Below are 20597 nucleotides of genomic sequence, written 5' to 3'. Positions count from 1 at the left end.
TGTTAAGCAGGGGGCTACTGATTCCACAGTCGCCCCCCCCCCCCCCCCCCCCAGTGCTGGCCTGACTCCCTGATTGTTCTCCTTTAATGCAAGTGCACCAGGCAGACCACATGTAAGCCACATGAGTGGCACGTTCATAGCACATGTAGTGCTGTGTCTGTGCATGTGCTCAAACTATGAAAAGAGGAGTGCAGATTAACTTTGAGGCAATCGACATGTTACCATCACAGGCCACTGACGTGATATTTGATTAAATGATGTACCATTAGAGAAGAAATTAAATACTCATAACCAACATATATGGCTACCATTTTATTCATAAAATGTTTTTACATCCATTATCAAAGTGGCTCAAAACTGGTCTATTTGGGAGCTGAGCATCGTATGGAGTTGAGAAAAGGGAACTAGTCAGTTGTAAGAAATATTTTCAAATGAATTAAATTGGAGAAACTCAAGCAGGAGGCAGAATTCATACGCGACCACATGCACACGTATCTTCTTGTTGGATCTGCAAAGGAACATCGATGATGCTTCTAATCAGGAGAGGAGTGTATAGGAGAATGCCATTCAAAGACGTTCATACTTGACCTCTTGGGTTCAGTTTTAGGCGTACAGTGTTGATGTCATAGGCCCAGGCCTGGTCCAAGCCGCTGCCTGAGGATGCGTGGCTGGGCCACTGGGAGAAGGGGAACCGACATGCGATGACACGGACATCATCAGCGAGTTCTCTTAGCAACTTCTCAGCCAACATCTCCATCTAAGGATGGATCAAAGGTTTAAATCACTGACCATCTCAGAGGCAGAACATTGGACATTTCAGAGGCATTTTAACTGCAGGTTTAGGTTGGTTGTTTTGTAAGGTAATGTTATAAGGTCGCTTTAAAAGTTTTTTTTTTTTATTGCATAGTAACTCAAAGAGCAAGGTATGTGATAGAGGTTAAATCAAATTTATATTTTGACAGTGACATTGAAATGAGTTGGAAAATACACATAAAAAGTCATTTGAATGCTTGATGCATGTTTTAGTGAAAACAGCTCCCTCTAGTAGAAATATAATTGCAATTCATGGGAACTGTTAGATTTGCAAAACACTAGTGCATAGTGCCCGTGATGCAGTCGGTGATTAAGATGTTAGTGAAACAAATACAAATACAGATTCCTTGAACTACAGATAGTGCATAGTGCCCGTGATAAAATTGGTGGTACACACACACAGATTCCTGGAATTATAAACAGGACACAGTGCCCGTGATGATGTCGGTGACACACAGATTTCTGGAATTATAGATAGATAGTGCAGTGCCCGTGATGCAGCTGGTGATGACAGTTCTTCTCAGTGGTGTTGGTACCTATATTTCACAGATCACAATTGAAATTCTCTGTCATCCCTGAAGTACTTGTTCAACCTCCACATCTATTCTTGTCAAATTGCCAATGCTGTGGTAGCCTACATTCATACAAATAATTATGTCGCCTTCATTTGCTGTTTCCTACGTTATAAATTGTTGTTATGTTGATCAAAATCTACTATATTGGTTCTCTGTTATTGTCTTACCACCACAAACATCTAAACATAGCATGGACGCCTGGCCAATAAATGATATTGAAAGGCGGGTCTTGGCGTGTCCATAGTGGGATTCATAATATCACCAGAGAATGTCTAATATGGGGAGAACTGCCACTCTCGGGAAACTTCCGTCGGCTAAACTTATTTCAGTTCCTCTCTAGTTCCATGTGAGGGCGCTAACGGGCGAGTGCAGAATGAATGGAGGTCTATGGAGCTATACCCCTCAAAATGCACTTTTGTCAGGATATAATTTTTTGTCTAGTAATTTTAATGTTAAATTCGAAAGGGGAGGCAAAACAAATACACACTGCTGGGTGTTAGATTTTTTTAAAGTCTTCTTTTTGTTCTAAAAAGCCTTTTAAAATGTCAATGACGCCATACACATTGTACGGCCAGAGATACTGCTTTACGGCAAGCTCTGAGTCTCTTCCTTTTTTCTCAAGGCATCCACAAAACAGCTGACACAAACAACTTATACCAGAGCCTGTTTAAGGAGAGCCTTGCCACTCCCTATTAAGCCCCATTGTATTTAGCTCCATAGACTCCCATTCAACATGCACTCGCTCGCGATCACCCCCAGTGGAAATCCGGTGGAACTGCAACCAAATTCGGTACAATGGGGCTTATTACCCTAATAGGGAGTGGACAGGCTCTCCGTAGACGGGCTCTCATATAACCTCCCCCTTAGACACAAGCTGTAGTAGGCTAATGCTTATGCTGGAAGTTTAGCATCGTTAAAATGGACAAACGACCACTAAAGCGCAAGGGAGGTGCAGAAAAATTACGGGAGAAAAAGATTAAAAAATCTACAGGGGAATGCCTCAAAATGTGCCAAACTTTCGGACAGGTTTGGGGCTGTAACTGCTTGCATTACCTCTAGAGGAAGGAGGAGAGGTGGCTGGCTCAGAGAAGCAGAAACAACATACTGACAGGGTCAGGGAGGAAGCTGAGGAGGAGGAGAGTGGCCATGACAGGGCCATGGGAGTGAGTGAGGAAACGATGGGAGAGTAGTTGGCGACGTGGTAAGGAGTAGGCACATTAACAGGGACTCTCAGGAAGGGAGGGAGGCTGTGTGTGTGTGTGTTGTGCGCCTCAAGTCATAACTGCAACAATCCAATAACATGAATAATACTGAATGAAGTACTGAAGGGGAAGATTATGGGCATATACCACGCTCACACAACTGATTTGTTATAGGCTAGCAGTTATATAAGAAATAAAATAAATGATCTATAGCTAAATTGGAGGACACAGTATTACTAGGTTACCCTATTTTAACCACTGCGGCCACCAATCATAGGTAAAATTGTATCAAAAGGTATCTGTATGGTATTGAATATAAGAAGTTAGTATTACAGTAACATAATATAACATGAAAAAACTCCATGAAGTAAAGAACTGTTTGCTTATTATTATTATGGTTTTGTTTTAATTGTAAATTGTCGTTATAAAGAGAACACCTCGAAGATATGAATTTTGCAGTGTCCGGTTTTTTCTCAAATCGTGGTAAACTAAACCCATTCTAATTCGTACACACACACATGCACACACACACACACACACACACACACACACACACACACACACACACACACACACACACACACACACACACACACACACACACACACACACAGATTAATGTCATTAATAGATAGATGAGCAGTTATTTCACACATCACAAGCCAAGACAGTTATCAGCATCTTTCATACTACTGAATGACAGTTAAGCCCAGGTAAGGTTTGATTAGGCCTATATTAACAGGTTAAATATATTGGTAACTATATTGAATATACTGTACAGGATGATGTTCCAGTCATACCAGAATTTGTTCATCTAACTGTTCATCCATCTATTTTAATAAGCACAAACTGTAAAATGCCTATTTAAGTCATATTTTATGGCAAATACAGTATGTGCACATAACCCCTAGAATTGATCATGGTTAATTCCTATATTATCAAAACCCCTAGAAAATTCCTGAAAATTCCCATGGATAATTAACCCCTCTGAATATTCCAAGAATTTTGCAACTCTAGGTTAATATGCTGTCAAAACAATCACATTTGTGAAAAAAACTCTAAATATGAAACAGAAAGGTCTTGTGTGCAGAATGCATACCACTCCAGGTGCAAGAAACACAGTCACATTCTTGTAGCTTGATAGATCAGCCTGTGAAAGCAGAGAGACACAGTAATTCATCTAATTACAAACGCACCATAATGATGCATTAAGTAGCCATGTGACATGTGAAGCAGAGTGTTACGGCTACAGGTTTATGTTTGTGTCCATATATGGGTGTGTTGTGCTGTCGACCCATCTGTTTCTCCCCCCCCCCCCTTTACTATCCTCATCCTTCAGGTGTCCCCCTGTGATTGGCTCGTCGTCTGCATTCCCTGGCGCTCTTCCCGTCCAATCCGGATACGGCATGTTGACTTACTCTTTATTACATTTACATTTAGTCATTTAGCAGATGCTCTTATCCAGAGCGACTTACAGTAAGTACAGGGACATTCCCCCCGAAGCAAGTAGGGTGAAGTGCCTTGCCCAAGGACACAACGTCAGTTGGCATGGCTGGGAATCGAACTGGCAACCTTCAGATTACGAGCCCGACTCCCTCACCGCTCAGCCATCTGACTCCCTCCCTTTATGGAAATAAGAGTAGGCTACTGCAGCTAAACAGTAAGGATATAGCACCAAACATGGTTGTAGGATATTGCCATTTATTAACTGGATTGTCCTATAATCAAAGTTATTTAATAATCCACTTTACTTTTTATGTAGTTTTGAGGGACTTTCCTATGTGTAGCCTAACAGTCTGGCTGCGTTTCCCGATAACGATGGATCGTAGCTGTTACGAGGGTTTTCTACGATCAAAATAACGTTCCATTGTTATTTCTTACGTGCGTTTCCCGAACATGCCCGTAAGGAGAACCATCGTATGTGTCTCTTAAGTTGCACTTAACAAGACGCTGTCCATTGTACTGAAATGTGATTCTTCTGACGCAACTGTAGCAACGCTACAGAAAACTTTACATTTATTTTAGGCTACTTATTTTAGTACTTTTCAATGTACATTGTATGATGCTACATGAAGGCAAAGACAATAAAGTGAACGTGCAAACTATGCTGCATCTGAGTTTTACTCCCTGCAATCAGCGACACAGGATGCTAAATACCAATAGGAGGTCTTGGAAATTAAGTGGGCTAGTCTCCAAATTGAGGTGAGGAAGCTCTTGTTTGAAGAGATGAAGTTCACAAGGCCCTCCATTTCTGTGCCTATTCTTCTGCCCAATCAACAAGGTAGTGTCAAATGTAGGTTACCTTATAGCCTAAGCATACAATGTTTATTTAAATTAAGTAAAGGCTGAATTGTGTATTGTATCATATATTCAGTGTTGCCTGTCCAATCCTTGCATGTTTTTTTCACCTTATAGATCCATGTGAGGAGCAGGAGCAGGGAGAACAAACTCCACTAAAACAACTATTTCTCAAATTACTTGTGCCTTGGCTTTTAACTCTTCTTGGTACTCCACTTTCCATAGGCAAATATATATATATATGAGTCTTATATTTACTACTTGATTGAACTACAAGGTTTAAAACCATGCATATAAATGGTATCACACATGGCATGTCCCAGCTAGCAGCCTAAATAATTCAATGTACAAATACAAGCATCTCAATCCAACATATTTACTGTCTTATTTGACTATATCTACAATCTTGCGATAATAGGCCAACAGCTTTCCAAGACCATGTTTGCAATCTCATGATTCTCACATATTGGCCACAAATGACATTTTGACAAATGACAAACACATAAGTAATGAATACCCCATGTCTTCAACATGGAATCATTGTTTCTGACATGAATAATCAACTTTAATTTAATTGATGGTTGATCAATTATACTCATTATGAGTGTAAGATATGTCAGATGACATCATGATGCTCCTGAACCACATAGAAGCAGACCTGCAGAGGCTAACAAGGAGGTCCTTGCACTGACCCCTGCAACCCAACTACTGGCAGTGTTAAGGTTCTATGCCACTGGCAGTTTTCTGGAGGTTCTTGGAGATGGACGTGGGCTCTCCAAGGCCTCAGTGTCAAGATCTGTGCAGGCTGTCACAACTGCATTACTTTGCCACATCCCAGACCACATCCAATTCCCCACAACCAGAGGGGACAAGTCTGCGGTGCAGGACTTAGGCTATCTTCAATGGCTTTTATGATTTTTGTATGAGTTTTCACTCCCTCCCAGCCCCTTCACCCTGTTTGACTTCCCAGTCAACACAGGGGAGTCCTTCCATTTCCTGGGCGCTACCATCTCCCAACATCAGCCTTGGCTCTGCCACCAGCCTCTTCATCCACCGAGCGTTGGCGTGCTACCAGCCCTATAATTCTAATAAACATCTTCAATGTTCAATTATTGTTGTGTTATTGCACTCGTAAAAGCGTTTCGTTAATGCATTTCTAGTTACTATTGCACATTACAACAGCCATATTAAAATTTTATAGTATTTTGAATAAGACTGACATTTGTTTTGTTAAATCTACCTTTGTTTATTGCATGCGCCAAACACACCAAATCAAATTATTTTGTGTAACCTAAATTTACTTGAGAACAAACCGGGGGGGGGGGTCAGATGGCTGAGCGGTTAGGGAGTCGGGCTATTAATCAGAAGGTTGTTGGTTCGATTCCCGGCCGTGCAAAATGAAGTTGCGTCCTTGGGCAAGGCACTTCACCCTACATGCCTAGGGGAAATGTCCCTGTACTTACTGTAAGTCGCTCTGGATAAGAGCGTCTGCTAAATGACTAAATGTAAAATGGACATACAGTGAACCTCAAAGTCCATTGAAACCTCTTTCCTATCAAAATTTCACTTTTTGAAACTGCAACATGCAAACACTAGCTTTTGAAACAGCGCAAGTCGTGACACAACTTGCAGCATCAACTTTGTCACGCCCCAAAATTTACATTCACCCGCCCTCTGGTTTTCTGGTACAGGAACAAACGGAGGTCGCGCAGATCTCCGACACTTTTTTTAGCCAACTGCGCGCTGCTCGGTACTTCCACAGGAATTACAAATAAGAAAGTTTATAAGTTTTCAAGATATTGAAAATGGAGCGCCGTAAATGCAGTGTTCCAGGCTGTACCGGGAATCCTGACACTTTTCACCATCTTCCCAAAGAACAAGACACTAGACAGGCATGGCTGATGTTTATCTATGGGAATATCCCTATTAAGTACGACGCTAAAGTATTAATTTGCTTGAACCATTTCACAGAGGAGAGTTTTGAAAACCTGGGACAATGTAAAGCAGGATTTGCTATGAAGCTGTTGCTGAAAAGAGGTGCTGTTCCGACCTTATGTTCATGACAACCGCAAGCTGTTGTCACTAACAGTTATTAGTAATGCTAACGTATCCTGCCTGTATCTAGCATCGGTAGAATGTGTGATGATTTAGTTTATTGGCAATGGGGCTAACGTTATTTCTTGTTCCTGACTGTGTTTCATTCAAATAAATAGCCCGTGTTGTCATGTAAATCTACAATTCAAGATGCATGTTTGTCCAGATCTATTTTTCAGCAAGATAGCTAGAGCTTACTAAAGCTGAGTTGAATCACGATAGTTTGTTTTCTAAGCTGTAGCTAGTGCTAACGTTACCCACATAAGTCGATCCTGTTTGCTTGCACAGGGATCTTCTACGCTAGAGCTATGGTATAGACAAACATCAGCCATGCCCGCTATGGACAATGTTAGCTAGACTCTAGCTCATCTGCTTTTTATTAACGCTGATTTGCAAGGAATGCAACCACAGCTAGATAGCGAAAACACCTAGAGTAGACATGTAAACTAGTTTAGCTTGCTAACGCAAGAGCATAGGTAATGTGTGATGGTTTAGTTTATTGGCATTGGGGCTAACACGTTATTTCATGTTCCTGACTGTTTCATTCGAATTAATAATCCGTACATGTAAATCTACAATTCACGATGCATGTTTGTCCAGATCTTTGGCAGGTTATTTTTTATCTAGCTAAATGAAGCTGAGTTGAATCACGATATATACTTTAGTTGCTAAGCTGTAACGTTCTACCCACCTAAGTTGATCCAGTTTACTTCAACAACAGAAGTGGAAACAACTAACGTAATCATTTCAAATGATATCTAGTCAATGTGTAGACACAATAGATTTATTTGTACGTTTTTATTTGAAGTCTCCACCTTCGTTGTTTCAGTGAGTGTGTTGGCCGTGTTGCGTCTTTCAAAGACGAGGTTTACAACGAGTGAAGCTGTGGAGCAAAGACTCTTTGCTCCACAGCTTCACTCGTTGCAAACCAACCAATCAGCGCGCAGCTCATCTATATATTCATGAGCATACCATAAAAGGAGAAAACCAAGCGTTTTTTCCCGGGAAAATTTCAGAGGATGTATCATGGGGCATAGAACAGCACCTGGGCCATTTTCAGCCCAACCAATGTTACATACCCTATTCGGAGACCTTAAGGAACAGTGTGAAATACCCCCCAAAAAACTGTCAATCACCCTTTTAAGGAACTGTGTGAAATGCCCCAAAAACCCAGTCAATCACCCCTTTAAGTCTAATAAACAAATAATGCCCCTTTGTTACTTAAAAAAACATTAACATTTGTTTGTGACATTAGATGCTAAACAATGTTAATTTTCACAATACAATATTCACAACACAATGTTAATTTCTCAAATAAAACACCAAAGCTTATAAAACTGTGCTTCCTCACCTTCCAGAAGTCTTTGTTGACAAAGGTGGCTTGGCTGGCTGGCACCCCTGTCCAGTGGGCCTTGCATCTGGAAAAGGCTAGCAGCATGGAGTTGATCTCATACCCAGTACACTGAAAACCAACCGAAGAGGTAGCGAACACCTAGAATAAGAAACACACACATCCGTTCAAGTCATAAAAAGACTACGTTGTTTAGTTTGGTGATTTGATAACACTCTGAGATGATCAGATTCAATAAAAACTAAATCACCAGTCTCCCATCTCCCGACCCCAGATCAGCCAGCCGACCTGTTCTTCCCTCCAAAAGCTTCATGACGCTCAGAGTCTGAGCTGTGCTGGAGGGCAGGTAAGGCACCTGGACACCAGTCAGAACATCAAGTCAATGCTAACCCCAGGCCACAGGTAGACCTTACAGTATGAGCTCAAGCAAAATACGATTCCATGTCTGTCCTCTCCTAGGTGTTGTCTGCAGCCCGCTTCTTCTACTGAGCTGTACCTTGAGGCCGATTGGGATTTTGCGAGCGCCAGGCAGCATGAACATTCTCCACACACAGTAGCCACCTGTGAGCAGTGCCCCAGTGAGGGCTGTCAAGGTGGGGCTGTTCTGACTCCCAGGGGGGCTCCTGGAGAATTTCTCCTCCTGAAGAATGACCTCAATGGAGTCTTCCATCTAAAGTGTAATATGAAGTGAAACACAACTATTATCATCAGATTATAGTCACAGAGGGTCACAGTTTAATTCAAAGTAATAGCAAGTCACTGTAAATATTGTTTATCTCTTGACTGCACGCACTACACGTTAAGGAGTCGGAGCACACAGCAGATGGCGCCATGCAACCTTTGGGGGAGGGCACTTTCTAGAAAAGTTTGTTTACAAGCCACAGCTGTGGCTAGACGTCTACCTCATTGGCATGATTACAGCATGATATATATCTCAACACACTATAATATGACATGCAATCATATTGTAGCTAACTCAGTCACTGATAAATGGCAACATTATCTTGTTTCTATTCTGCATGTTGATTCAGCAAGTTTACATGTTACTTGGATTAGAAAGATAACGTTTTTTCTGCTCGCTCGATAATACCATGCGGTTAGCTATTTAATAGGCTATATTTATACATTCAAAATCACACGGAGAAACTATTTGTTCAGTGCGTGAATTTCTACGCTATACTTAGCCTACTTGGTGCGCCCTCTTTGTACAAATTTCTTGCAGCCGTCACGTTACACCAACTGTGAAACCCAACACTACACAAATAAAAACATAAGTAATCTTGTCTCGCCCAATATTCAGGCAATGCCTGCCAAATGTGTGCCAATATAATCACAGGACTGGAGTTGCGCGACCGTACTTGCTTTGTGAGTCTGACTAGTTATGTAAGTCTACATGTTTGATGGGAATTAAGCAGACCAAACACGATAGATACCATCGTGGCAAAGGGGCACATTGATTAGTTGCCATTGATTGCAATCAATGGCAACTAATCAATCTGTCGCTGAGCAGACTTATAACGTGCGAGACAAAACAGAAATATTTTATTGATTCCAAGAATTTCATTATCATATGAAATGATATGTAAAGGCTATGTAAACTCAGCCAAAGACAGCCTAATCTCATATATGTGGATCCATTTAAAATTTGTTATTTTCAACGTATTTATTTCCAATAATCCATCCGTGCTAGTGTTGTTGGTCCTTTATGTTTACGTCCTATTCTATTTAATCAGCCGAGTGTGTCTGGTTTGTGTTCTCCAAACTGGCGTTTGATTTCTGGGCGGATGTTAGGGACCGACAGTGACGCTCATAGCCACCATTACAGCATCTGCAAATAATTCATTTCGAGAAAGCCTCAGGTTTTAATTAGCTCTGGGTTCACGGGTAGATGTATTTTCATCACTACAGTTGACTTGATTTTTTTCTTTCTTCGTGATTCATCAAAATGGATTTATATGGGAAGGTAAGATCTTCATCATAGGTGCATGGGGAAGGAGATATTTAAAGACTTTTGAAAATAATAAAATAATAGCTTTTTAAAATAGTTTGAGCGAACAGTTTTATATCCTGGCAACTTTTAATGTAAATGTAAATTATAGGCTGTCACAGTTATCAAGCACTGAAATACTATAATACTGTAATATTTCATGCTTAGTTGAATGAATTAATGCAATATAATCTCAAGCATTCACTTTCCCTCCCTAAAGGAGCATGTCTTTAGCCAGGTTTAACAATATTTTTTGCGCGCTTGTCAATAGTAGCCAGTTGTATGTAGGCTACAGCTGTTGTAATGGGAGATATATTTCATGGTGTATAATGTAGTAAAATTCTTATAATGATTTCTATATCCGGGTTCCTGAACCTTTCTCTAAAAACTACAAACCCCATCTTGTGAACTTTGACGTCGACAAAATGTGCTTGCTCTGCTTCCTACGAAAGCCCCCCAGCTCGCGCTTGGTCCCGCTTGCGCGCGTGCCAGCTCGTACACAGTGGACAGCTCCCAGGTGCTGAAATTCATTTGGTTGTCGAGGCGCAATAGGAGTCTTTGAACTGTAGATTATTTCTGTAAATTAGAAGAAACGAGAGAATAGAAGCATTCGGATCAGGTATGACAAATTCATTTATTTCTACCTCTACTTGCGTTATATCATTGTATTTAGACTGTTATACAATTTCATTCAAAATACTTCGGTGACCCATGCACACTTTGCCATTTTTTCCTGCAACGTTGTAGCGAGACAATGCACATGAGCCATATTGTAGAATTGTCGTTTTTTTGGAAGGGAGTTATTTATGTTACCGTTAAACGAAGTAATGGTATGAGGCGTCAGAGATCGGTGTCCTTGTCTGTCTGGGCGTGTAAGAGCAGTGTTTGACCAGCGTCCTAAATGTTGTAGGTCGAGCTGTTATTATTAAATAGATACAACATGGAGCAGTTTTTTCAGTTAAAGGCAGTGCTGTAGTTGATGCATCTGTTTGATATAGGACATAACTGAGGTACCGTGAATACATTCACCTTGGGTTGGAGCACAGATGTCACTCTTCATAGCCGCTGTCCTCCACAGACCCTAGCCACTGTGTAGTATTGACGCTACAGAGATGGATGGTCAATTGATTTAACAGGAGTACAATTCTGCTGTTTCAGTGTACATTAGTCATTAGTTAATCAGAGAAGTGATGGTTTAGATGAGCCAATATGATGATATTTACAAAGCAGGCTAGGTTAGACCATGCCTGAAGAGATTTGAATGTTTATAGTAGCAGACAGGTACAAGCCCGCTGACTCTAGTCCCCCAGGCTGTGAATGCTATGCTGGTTTGCCTTCTGTCAGACACATATCTGGTGCAAGCTTTGTGATTTTCACACACACAAGCATGTGTGAGAGTGTTTTGTGTTGTGTGTGTGTTGTGTGTATATGTGTGTGGGTGGTAAACCACAGAACAGTAAAACCATCTGGCTAATGAGACACAGTAACTGAATTGATGTCCACTTCAAACCTGCTTTTGCAGATGGCTGCCACTCAGGATGTGAAGGGAAAGGAGGGTGCGGACCAGAACTTTGACTACATGTTCAAACTGCTGATCATTGGCAACAGCAGTGTGGGCAAGACCAGCTTCCTGTTCCGCTACGCGGATGACGCCTTCACCTCCGCCTTTGTCAGCACCGTGGGCATCGACTTCAAGGTCAAGACCGTCTACAAGAACGACAAGAGAATCAAGCTGCAGATATGGGTACGTCTGGGAGGGTGGCTCAGGTGGAGATTCGAACCTGGTCTCCTGTTGACAGCAAAAACCAAGACATGCAACGTGCAAAACATGCCTCGGCCTTTGCATTAAACGCAATGGCAGTGCGGTCAAACTCCTCCTGCAGTCCTTCTCAATTGAACCACAGGGCAATATTTTTAACCACAAAAGCATGGAGAAACTCAATACTCTGGATCTCTCGTCACTATCTATTTTTGAGGTAGCTTCAGAGTATGAAGGAAAGGAGAGGAGAGCTGCTATGAGCTTCCTGCTCATAGCAGCCTGTGATTAGGCCTGACCCTCAGTAGTCAGGCCTAGAACAGCAGATGGAAGCCAACCTCAAACACAGATCCACAGTAGAATCTAGTTAACCTTCCTCACGTAAATCTGTTTCGATAAAACTAAACAAACCTCAGAGCTCGATCGCATATGCCTAGAGATTTATCTGGCTGTAACTGATCAGAGTAGTCAATACAGCTAAGTGACATTGTCTACCTTCAGTCATGCTATTCATGCACTCCAGTTAATTCCCCATTTGAATGTAATTAGTGTCTGTCCGAAATAAATTCTATGGAAGAAATTGTGAGTGTTTTCCAAGGTCTCATGAAGGTCTAGCACAGTATCACACTGCCATCATGCCCTAGTGTATGTGTGTTGTGGTATCATGAGAGGTTTTACAAATAAGCGGGGTGTTTGGCAGTGCATCACAACAGAACAGAGCAGGCAAAAGTGCTTTCAAAAGAAAAATCCGGTTTATTCACTAACAAACAGTCTTTCAGGAAGAAAACATAAGAGTTCTTCTAAGGCAAAACATAGGCTTCATAAAGTTGCTCCTAACTTGATCCTACCAACTGTAGTTGCAAAATCAAAGTTCCTCAGATGCCGAACTAAGTTTGTACCACGTACGATCCCGCCTGCTTGGTGTGTGGGTCCACTGCTCCGGTCTGCAGGTGTGCGAGAAGGATGGCTACTGCATGAACTGGTCAGTGAAGATGGTTCAGCAGCTGTGCCACGTGTTCCCCACCTCGGCAGAGAAGTGGGCCTTCATCCAGAGCCTGGAGAACACTCCTTTGTCCTCTCCCTCTCTTACACCTGAGCTCCCGCTTTAATCAGAGGGCTGAGGCATTTGCACCTGTCTGAGTAGTGCATTCTGGGAGATGTTGTTTTCCCGGCAGCCATCTTGTGGGGTGGTAGCCACTCCCGGAGAGGAACATAACGCCCCTCTGCCACACGTCCTCTCGTGATTCCACAGTGTGTGCTTGTGTGTGTGTAAGAGAGAAAGAGAGAGAATGTGAGTGTGCGTGAGACGGAGAGAAAGAAAATGTTGAACACATTTAGAAATAACCAGTCCCCCCCCCCCTCTGCTGTGACCAGGTGACCCCTGTCTGTAAAACACATTAGGCCATCAATCCATGGCTAGGTCCTCCCCTTACTCCGACCACCCCCTCCACCATCCCCCCTCTGTTGATCAATAACTATCAGTGACTCTGACAGGCTTGGGCAGTAGAACCGTCCCAGAAGGCCAATGAAAATACATCCATGCGCACGTTCAGGACCTAGCTTACAAACACCTTGTATTGCCTCAAAATAGTCCTGGTGCTGACATCAATACAAGTCTATATAGGCATTAGGGTGTCCGGGATTTGGTTTCACTAATGTCTTTAGTGTGACTGAGATGCTGAAGGCCTCAGAGAGACTGAGTACCAAGTGCTCCTAATGACAGAGCCGGAATCTGACACACAGAGACAGATGGACGTTCTCCATCCTCACGTTAGAAAGCGTTAGCAACCGTTAGCAGGCCACACAGAATTACACTGGCGAGTGTCTAACTCGCTCCTCCTGAATGTTCTAGAACGGCATGCTCAATCCTGTGTGAGGCTCTCCACTCAAGCGAAGCAACTTTACGCAGTAAACTTGGTAGGAATTCAAATAAGTTTGTTTCGCTGCTACTCTGAGACAATGGAGAGTACCTTCCTTCTGTCTCCCTGTCTGCACTAAACATTTGAAGCCACCACTGTCTCTCCATGTCTCTGTTAGCAATTACCTGCACCCAGGCAGTTGTTCTTTTCTAATCAGCTAATGCGTAGCTCAGGCAAGAGCAGTGGGGAAGGATGCAGAGACCACAAAGGGGGATGTAAACAGTTAAATGAGAAGAGTCCAGAAGTCGAATGAGTTTTTATCCATTTAAGTAAAGGCAGAATTGAACCGCAACCAGGATTTTCATCTTTTTGACGACTCTCCCTTCTCCTATCAAGGCTCTGAGAACACTGAGTCATACTGTAGGTGACCGTTTTAGATAACGTCTCCTGCCCTTGTTGATATGAGAGATTCTGCTATTTGCTTCACCCAATCGAATATAGCTAATGCAAAAGACAAATTTTTTATGAGATACAACAATATCAATTCCTATAGTTTCTCTAGTAGGGTATACTGCATACTAAAGACGATCTGTTTCTTTGACGGATGTTTACAGTAATGGTGGGCTGACTGCAGAGTCTGGGTGATGGCAGGGATTCTAATGGAGCTCCTATTCACTCAGCTCAGCAGGTTTTTTGTGTCTTGCTGTTTCTTTTTAGCTGAGAACAAGCATTGCTGCTCACTGAAATCGCCCAGAGATGCAAAAGGTCATTGTCAAGCACTTGTCCCGGAATCGATGCTTAATGAAATGTGTGGATACGTGCCCTCAGAATCCAGAAGTCAAAGCACTGTCCGCCAAAGTAGGAGACCAGTTGTTACAATACGTAAAACATCTTGTCTGTGACGTTTGTTATTTTGGGATGAAGTTATTTTACCGTGTATCACACAGACGGGAATTACTGATTGGTCAGTGTATATTGCAAACACACACCTAAACACCTGAGCAATAGTGTGTATTTGTGTGTATATTTGTGTGAGTGTGTGTGTGTGTGTGTGTTCGGGCCTGTGAGCTCTGTGAAAGTCAGAGATACCCTCTGGCTACCACACAGACAATTAGAACCATATTCAGACTGAGAGCAGAGCCAGCCTACTGTACAGCAACAGTAATGCATTATCCTGCCCAAGTCAGCCACAGTAACACACATAGAGGTGCTTCAAAACACACCTAACAGTCTATAAGCAGACTATAAACTGACATTAAAACACAAAATTATTAAGAAAATTACACAGATATATCCCACCATAGAACTGTAAAAAAAATATGTAAAACACAGTGAATTATTTACATTTAGTCATTTAGCAGACGCTCTTATCCAGAGCGACTTACAGTAAGTACAGGGACATTCCCCCCGAGGCAAGTAGGGTGAAGTGCCTTGCCCAAGGACACAACGTCATTTGGCACGGCCGGGAATCGAACCAACAACCTTCTGATAAATAGCCCGAGTCCCTAACCGCTCAGCCATCTGACCCCCAATTATATTCAACTCCTTTCATTGGTTGCTATGCATGTAGAGATGACAATGTTGCGACACCCTCCCTGTATGCTAGTAACATCTGTGTAGTTATTCACCCTTTGAAGTGAGTCATCCTTATTCCAACAGGAGGCTTTGACTGGTGTGTTCACCATGCCATGACTGTGATAGGTTCTTCACCCAGGATGAGAGAGAGATTGAGAGGGAGAGAGAGGAAGTGAAAGAGATCATTTGAGAGGGAGAGAGAGGAAGGGAAGAGAGAGAGATTGGAAGAGAGAGGAAGTGTGTGTGAGAGAGAGAGAAACAGAGAATTTGAGAGGAAGAGAGAGGAAGGGAAGAGAGAGATAACGAGAACGCATTTGGACTCATTGCTCATGTTGAATGATTCATTTACCGTGGAGCAGTGAAGCTCTCAGACCAGCAGGATGAATAGATAGTCGACTTTGTTTCTATGGAAGAGGTGCTGTAAATACTAACTGGCCCAGAGTAAACACAGGTATTATGTGCGAAAGGCTGACTGCAGAGGAAAGTTACTGATAATTAGAGAATGGAAACATTCATACTAGCCATGTCTTTCCTATGCAGACGTGCGCTTAGTTGTATACAGTATATTGCTGTATATACTACATAAACTATATGTGTATGTGTATGTGTGTGTCTAGACTGGAGAGCCTTAGAAAAAGTGAGTATGTGTGTGCCTGTTTTGTTTGTATACACTCCGGATATGCTCAGTAACACTGCCGTCTGTGTGCGTGTATGTGTGTGCGTAGGACACAGCCGGCCAGGAGCGTTACAGGACCATCACTACGGCCTACTACCGTGGGGCGATGGGCTTCATCCTCATGTACGACATCACTAACGAGGAGTCCTTCGGGGCTGTGCAGGACTGGTGAGTACTACCCACTTTCACTGGCTTCTACCGAGTTCTGCTGAAGTCTACTCATAATCCACGAGGTTAGTGTATTTGCGTAATAATATCCTCAAAGAGACTCATCTCACAGACCTTGGGAGACTTTGTCATGCGGAAGGCCAAGCATATGTCTCTCTGTGTGTCGGATGTCCCCCTCCCCTCTCCTCCCCGAAGAAATACACCTAAATAGCTGACCTTCCTCTCTCTGTGTCTCCTTATCTAACAGTATTGATTTACAGCATTTGACAGAGACTGGGCCATCCGTGCGTGTGTATGTGTGTGTGCATGTGTGAGTATGTGTGTGTGTTGGGGTCCAAGGGGAACACAATCAGTCATGACCCTGTCCCCGCATCGCACCACAAAGGCTAAATTCATCCCAAGCCAAAGACACAAATGTCTCATTCCAGTGATTTAAGATGATGTCTCCACGCCTAAAACAAGAATCTGTCCATTAGAACCCACAAACCGGGTTTCTGGGATGAACTCTGGCAGCGGCAGTTTTGAGAATATGCATATTATTATTAATGCATTCAACAAGCAAGTAAGGTGAAATGAAGAAGAAACTCAAATTCGCACATGCTCGACGTATGACGTCGAATGTATTGACCAGAAAAACCAGGTTACCAGTTAAATGCAATAGACTTGCTGTGAAACCAGCTAGTGGATTAGCTGTTGTGAAAGTGTGTGTTCAGGTGCCTTGCCTCGGATTTAATAATCTCCTTATTTCTGTCTGGTTTCTTTCTTCTTACTGTTGTGACGCTATCTCTCTCTCCGAGCCGAAAATAATTATATGAGCACAGAGCGGAGCTTTGGACACCACAGAAACACACTTGTGTCGGGTTTTAAGACCACTAACATGATCTGGCTTCAACCAGGCGTGCTAACATGAAATTGTTTATGTCATGTATTTCTTTTCACAAGATCACTGCGTTAGTCAGTGTTTGGTCAGTCAAAAATAAGGCGTTTGTAAAGAAATCCCTTGAGTACAGATGGGATGTTTGTAGATGGTCATCCCATAATGTTACTAAACAATCCAACTCTTGTATGTAGCGGTGTGAATGATCAAGAGGACAGCAGATTGACTATGGCAGGTCAGTCAACTTCTGACTTACATCCAGATGTGTTAAATTCACAACTCATGTTTGAGCATCTTGGCATTGAGGGAAGCTGTTTACTTTCAGTCTCAGTGCCATTAGCAGGCAGAAAACAAGAAAGAGAGAGAGAGAGAGTGAGAGAGTGAGAGAGAGAGAGAGAGAGAGAGAGAAAGAGAGAGAGAGAGAGAGCGAGAGAGAGAGAGAACAGGTGCTACTAGAAACCGAAGGCTGCATTATCAGACAGGTCAGACAGAAGCAGGAGCAGCACCTCTTGTCAACAGCTCACAGCCTTCTCTCCCCTGGCCCTGTTCTGCCTCGCTCGCTGGAACACGGTTGCAGAGAAAAGGAGCTGCGTTTCCATGGCAACAGCTCCCTCCCCTGCTCGTGCGTGCATGAGTTCCCAACGTGCTTGTTTCCTGTACGTGACGTTCGAGACACATCCTATCTCTCCTCTTCTCTCCTCTCTTCTCTTCTCTCTCCTTTCTTCTCCTCTCTTCTCTTCTCTCCTCTCTCCTCTCCTCTCCTCTCCTCTCTCCTTTCCTCTCCTCTCTTCTTCTCCCTTCTCCTCTCCTCAATCCTCACATCTTAAACAGTGTTGAGATTACCGGCTATAAATAGAGCTTGATGGCTTGTGTGGTTCCCGTTCGGAGTGATTCAAACACCGACCCAGTCGAGTTGTGTTGGACTGAGGTGTCAGCGTCAATAATATCATCCTCATGATCTGTGCTGAGGTGACCCAGATTTGAACTGTGACCAGACAGATATGGAAGGAAGACTGCTGACATCACTCCCTCTCGCCTCACCCCTCTCTATTCTCAACCTCTCCTTCCCCCTCTCTCTCCTGTGTTTAGCTGGCGTCTTCGACTGGCCTACTTTCTATCTTTCTGGCCATAGGGGAGACGTGTTCGTTTTGTTTGTATTTTTTACAAAACAGGTCATTAGTGATGACAGAACCCCTGATGTGTCACAAATCAGAGTTCATTTGTTTGTCTAACACTGTAAGAAAATACTTTGCCGTCAACTATATCTTCCCCCCACGTGCATTTCTTATAGGTGAATCAAGCGTCGATGCATGTCACATTTTGTTTGTGAGTGTGTTCATGTGTGTGCTTGTGTGTGAGTGTAGGTCGACCCAGATCAAGACCTACTCGTGGGACAACGCCCAAGTGGTCCTGGCCGGAAACAAGTGTGACATGGAGGAGGAGAGGGTGGTGTCAGTGGACAGTGGCAGACTGCTAGCTGAACAGCTGGGTAAGACTGCTGCTTCCACCAACATGTCCTCATCTGGTCTGAGACTGAAAACGTGGACCAAATCTAACTTGTTTACTGGAACATACAGGCACAGGAAACAGAATTTTCTAATGCCGTTGTCACGACAAATTCACAGTTGATGACCAACGTGCATGTTTCCTGTTGTGCCGCATCCTGATGTTCCCTGTTCTAGAGGAGAGGGAGAGCGGAGAGATTTAAAAAGATTGAGATTGAAAGAGAGAGAAAGGATTGAGAAAGAGAGATATAGATTGAGAGAGAGAGAGATATTGAGAAAGACAGAGAGATTGAGAGGGAGAGAGAAAGAAAGATTGAGAAAGAGAGAGTGATGGTGAAAGAGAGAGGGAGATAGAGATTGAGAGAGAGTACTTTCAGGCTACCACTGTGATAGTCTGCCTTCTTGCTCCTAAGGCAAGGAAGATGCACTCAACTGTGACACTGACTACTCAGTTTGGACAAAGCTCAGACTTATCACCAGCATCATCTCAGTTGCCTTAGGTCACTCTGTTTTCCTCTCTGTCTCTCTCTCTCCCTCTCTCTCTCTCTCTCTCTCTAACTCTCTCTCTCTCTCTGTCTCTCTCTCTGTCTCTATGTCTCCCTACCCCCACTCCTCTCTCTGGCCTCCAGGCTTTGAGTTCTTCGAGACGAGTGCCAAGGACAATGTCAACGTGAAGCAGACCTTCGAGCGCCTCGTCGACATCATCTGCGACCGCATGTCCGAGAGCCTGGATACGGATCCTGCCGTTACCACGGGAACGCCCGGCGCCAAACTGACAGACAGCGCCCCGCCCCTCCAGCAGCCCGCCTGCAACTGTTAGTGGGCTGCTATTGTTCAGAGCAGGAAGGGGGAGTGGGGTGGGGAGGGTGGGGGTTGTCACAGTGTACAGGGCCAGCTTTTGTTCCAAACCAACACCAACACATGCTTGCTTGAGTCACTCAGCTCATCCTGAACATCCCAATGTCAAACAACGAGTCGATCCCCAATGGTAAAACGTGGAGGATGGTTTGTAACTACGTGTGTTGATGCTGTGCCAGAACAAAAGCCCACACACTTTAGTTTCCAGTCCGTAGTTTTTTTTCTTAGTACTTAATCATCTCTAATCTATGTCAATCAATGTACAAACAGACTTGCATCCTGTTTGTCATAAATATGTCTTAACGTAACAAGATATTACGCTAAGAATATGCTATACTTATATCCCTCTACTTAACTTATCTGATGTGCTTGTAAACTTGGTAGCCTGGTTCCTGTTCTAACTGTTCGATGCACCTCAACACAGCTTTTAGAGGCTTAGAACTTTTACAGAGTGAATCTACAAAGTAGAACATCAGTAGATTTTCAGGGGTTAGACTCTAGTCAGCGCCATAGAGATATAAATAGAGTGCTTTATTCTCTGTGGTCTGTGCATGGATTTCTCAAGGCATCTATTTATTTTGTCTGCATAGGGGTTGTTTTGATACATATTACGATGTATCTTCTGCAGCTGCTTGCTGCCCAACTGTTTCTTTCAGTGCACTGTATAAGAACTGTTTGCACAGTATGAGTGTGTACACAGGTAAGTGTAGGCATATATCGGCTGTATTTATGGACTGTTTCTGTGCATGTGTATGTGTGAGTGTGTGTATGCGTTTGTGTTTCTTTGAAATCATCTATCTTGGATCAAATCAAGTGGCCTTTAGCATTCCATCACGGCCTCTGCTCCTATGTACTGGTTCTGTTCCGTTTCACATTACATCAATCTGCTTAGATTGTGTTTGCGTGTTTTTGTGTTGTGGGAAAGGGGGGATTTGTGTGTATGTATGTGTGTGTGCCTTTCCTAGTGATCATGTTGCTCTTTAGGACAGAAAAAGCATGAAGA

The 20597-nt window shown here is 43.0% G+C and overlaps 2 protein-coding genes across 6 annotated transcripts; one reads left to right on the top strand and one right to left on the bottom strand.

The window, feature by feature from the left end:
• Positions 1 to 299: 299 nt before the first annotated feature.
• si:dkey-190g11.3 (uncharacterized protein LOC567059 homolog) lies at positions 300 to 9690 on the bottom strand. Of its 3 annotated transcripts, XM_067231046.1 has the most exons (6): positions 9523 to 9690; positions 8830 to 9003; positions 8584 to 8688; positions 8334 to 8474; positions 3690 to 3740; positions 300 to 757 (listed from the first exon to the last, which is right to left on the bottom strand). In XM_067231046.1, the coding sequence occupies exons 2-6, from the start codon at positions 9001 to 9003 to the stop codon at positions 578 to 580; spliced, it is 651 nt and encodes a 216-aa protein (XP_067087147.1). In that variant the 5' UTR covers positions 9523 to 9690; the 3' UTR covers positions 300 to 577. The 3 variants fall into 3 exon arrangements, with proteins under 3 accessions (XP_067087147.1, XP_067087148.1, XP_067087149.1); XM_067231047.1 differs by lacking the exon at positions 3690 to 3740; XM_067231048.1 differs by lacking the exons at positions 300 to 757; positions 3690 to 3740 and adding an exon at positions 3916 to 4009 and having other exon boundaries at positions 8304 to 8474.
• A 525-nt stretch (positions 9691 to 10215) lies between these two features.
• Positions 10216 to 19573, top strand: rab3c (RAB3C, member RAS oncogene family). 3 transcript variants are annotated; one of them, XM_067231042.1, is made up of 5 exons: positions 10216 to 10296; positions 11843 to 12064; positions 16236 to 16354; positions 18596 to 18720; positions 19366 to 19573. In XM_067231042.1, exons 1-5 carry the CDS (start codon positions 10279 to 10281, stop codon positions 19554 to 19556), a joined length of 675 nt encoding a protein of 224 aa, XP_067087143.1. In that variant the 5' UTR covers positions 10216 to 10278; the 3' UTR covers positions 19557 to 19573. The 3 variants fall into 3 exon arrangements, with proteins under 3 accessions (XP_067087143.1, XP_067087144.1, XP_067087142.1); XM_067231043.1 differs by lacking the exon at positions 10216 to 10296 and adding an exon at positions 10803 to 10939; XM_067231041.1 differs by lacking the exon at positions 10216 to 10296 and having other exon boundaries at positions 11816 to 12064.
• Positions 19574 to 20597: the final 1024 nt, after the last annotated feature.

Source organism: Osmerus mordax, chromosome 28, assembly GCF_038355195.1.
Source record: "Osmerus mordax isolate fOsmMor3 chromosome 28, fOsmMor3.pri, whole genome shotgun sequence".
NCBI lineage: Eukaryota > Metazoa > Chordata > Actinopteri > Osmeriformes > Osmeridae > Osmerus > Osmerus mordax.
This window is presented reverse-complemented; position numbering and strand designations above follow the sequence as displayed.